Raw genomic sequence first — 2500 nt, 5'->3', positions numbered from 1 at the left:
TTTCATTTTCTAATCTCTCAGAAACAGATGCCGCAACCAACAGGAGCCGACGGAGCAGCAGGTTTTGGGACAGTGTGAAGATTTCTCGTAGGACGAGAGCCGCTACTGCGAAGACTGAGAGAATTTGGCCTGATGGTATCATTCCTTACATTATCAGCACCAATTTTAGCGGTGAGATGCCCTTATAATGACACACACACACACACACACACACAAAATCATTCAGTTAATCATTTTTTATCATTCAGTTGTGTGAAAATCCCAGAAGACCAGCAGTTTCTGACCCACTCAAACAAGCCAACAAGAACATAAACAGAAACCTTTTATACAGTGTCCTGGTCTCACATGATCAGCTACTTGGATATCTGCATTAATGTGCAGGTGTATTAAAGTAGACAGTGAGTGTATAATATATTAACGAGTGTTCAATCATCTGTAGTGACCATCTGGATGCATTACCAAGATAAACACCGACCACACAGACACTTATGATATATGAACTCTGCTGCCTGTCTGTAATAATTACAGCATTTGTAGCTATTAGTAATTATGCAGGCCAGCTTTTACATTTGAGTTTAATTTCATTTTAAATTCACTTGGACACAGATATTTCTTTTATAACGGCACACGATATACTGCGTAACTTCTTTATATTGGAACAATCGGAATTAATGGTTTTATCAAAGGCTCATATTGAACCCTAAAATAAATAAGGTACCATATCTAATGATATAGTTGACAACACAACAAGCTAAGGTCAGTCACTCTCACAGCTTTTAAGAAACAGGAACCTCGGAATACGAATTTAATTCGTTCTGAAGGCAAGCTCTTCCCATAAGAAATAATGTAAATGCAGATTATCCATTCCAGCCACCCAAAAATATCACCAGGACGAAGCGTATGTAAACTGTATGGCTGCTTACAAAGAACTGACCCAAGTCAAGCATTCCATGTCAAGGCCCTTTTAGCCCAAGCTTGGTCTTCTGTTCTATTTTTAGCCCAAGCTTGGTGGCATGACTTCCTGTATAGAATAGAACAGACCACCAACACCACCAATCTGTCAACAAAAAAATGCCTGAAAAATCAGCTAGCTTTTGAACGCATGCCGAAAGCAACATTGGCTTTGTGGATTGACTCTTTCCACTGACTTACGCGCACTTAGCCGGTGTTTGGTTCGGTTGTTGAGAATGCTTTGTATGCCGATGCAAAATTTTAATTCTTAATGCGAAAAATTCATGAGGTTAGGGCACTTGTATGCTGAGGTTCCACTGTACTCTTACCAGCCAGACCTAGCTTTACTATGGAGTCAGATTTATCAATGAATATGTTCAAGAATTGTTCACTTTCACAGAAAGAAACAAAGCAGATCCAGTTAAGTAAAGAAGACAGTACATAGTGAAATGAAACAACGTTCCTCCAGAACCCTGATGCTACATAAAGACAAACAACAAGGAACTAGGGACTAGTACATTCACACAGTTCCAGATAGCCATCACTTTCCCACAGCAAACACACAGCATCATCTGGTGCCATTAGCAAGAGTGTTCAAATGTACAATTTTCCAAAGACAATCAAGGCCTCCTTTCTTCCTGGCTTGCCAATTTTAAATGAGCTTCTGGTTAAAGTCAGTCATCTCAGTAACCAGTCTCTTTTCCATTGACAGCATGGCCAATGCATTCAATAAGAAGTGCTGGAAAAGCACCAAGTAGAAGCTCCACTGCCATCACTTGACTGCTGCTGAATTTTCAAATTGGGTCGATCTGGTCCAAGCGCCTTGATTCTTTTCTTTTCTTCATCTGAACACCTTGTGAAAGGGTATTTTTGTAAAGATAGAACCGAATTTTGTTCCATCTCGAGATACTTCGCTTGCTTCCACATTAATCAGTACCTGTCCGTTAACTGACAATCTGAGTGGTAATGAGACTTGTTGAGAATGGTCCAATCACATGAGGCCAAATATATAAAAACGATATTGATTCACTAATAATGCAGATTGCTGTGCCCCAAGGAAAATTTGAAACAAGCCAATCAGAACTCAGCCCCAAGTCACGTGCTTTTCAAAGGTTTACGGACCTGCATACACACTCATTTATCAAATATATAATTATTGTTAACGTGTTAAAGTAGCAGTCTTCTCTGGTTAACTTTAAGGGGGCGGCGTCCCCTATTGACTGGCCACCACTGAATTGAACCCAGGCCACAGTGGGGGTTGTGGTAGATTAGTAGTTAAGGTGTTGGACTACTGATGGGAAGTTTCTTTATTCGAATCCCAGGTCCAGCAAGCTGCCACTGCTGGGCCCCTGAGCATGGCCCTTAAACCTCATTTACTAAGTTGTGTAAAGTTGCTCTAGATAAGGGTGTCTGTCAAATGCCTGAAATGATTCTATTGCTGGACCAGCAGGAACATATATTACTGTGACACTGTTTTTGTTTTAAATTCTTTTCTCAGGCAGTCAGAGAGCCATCTTTAAACAGGCCATGCGGCACTGGGAGCGACACG

General features: G+C 40.7%; 1 protein-coding gene across 4 annotated transcripts in view; it reads left to right on the top strand.

Annotated features, from left to right (window-relative positions):
- LOC131366532 (bone morphogenetic protein 1-like) overlaps positions 1-2500 on the top strand; it is a 33317-nt gene that overhangs the window by 9714 nt on the left and 21103 nt on the right. For 3 of the 4 annotated variants that reach the window (XM_058411045.1, XM_058411043.1, XM_058411042.1), the window contains exons 3-4: positions 22-171; positions 2450-2500. The exon at positions 2450-2500 is cut by the window's right edge and continues 67 nt beyond it. In XM_058411045.1, the coding sequence (XP_058267028.1) occupies positions 22-171; positions 2450-2500 (201 nt within the window). The remainder of the gene's footprint in view (positions 1-21; positions 172-2449) is intronic. The other variant, XM_058411044.1, reaches the window with a different exon arrangement.

This window comes from Hemibagrus wyckioides, linkage group LG16 (assembly GCF_019097595.1).
Source record: "Hemibagrus wyckioides isolate EC202008001 linkage group LG16, SWU_Hwy_1.0, whole genome shotgun sequence".
NCBI classification, from domain to species: domain Eukaryota; kingdom Metazoa; phylum Chordata; class Actinopteri; order Siluriformes; family Bagridae; genus Hemibagrus; species Hemibagrus wyckioides.
This window is presented reverse-complemented; position numbering and strand designations above follow the sequence as displayed.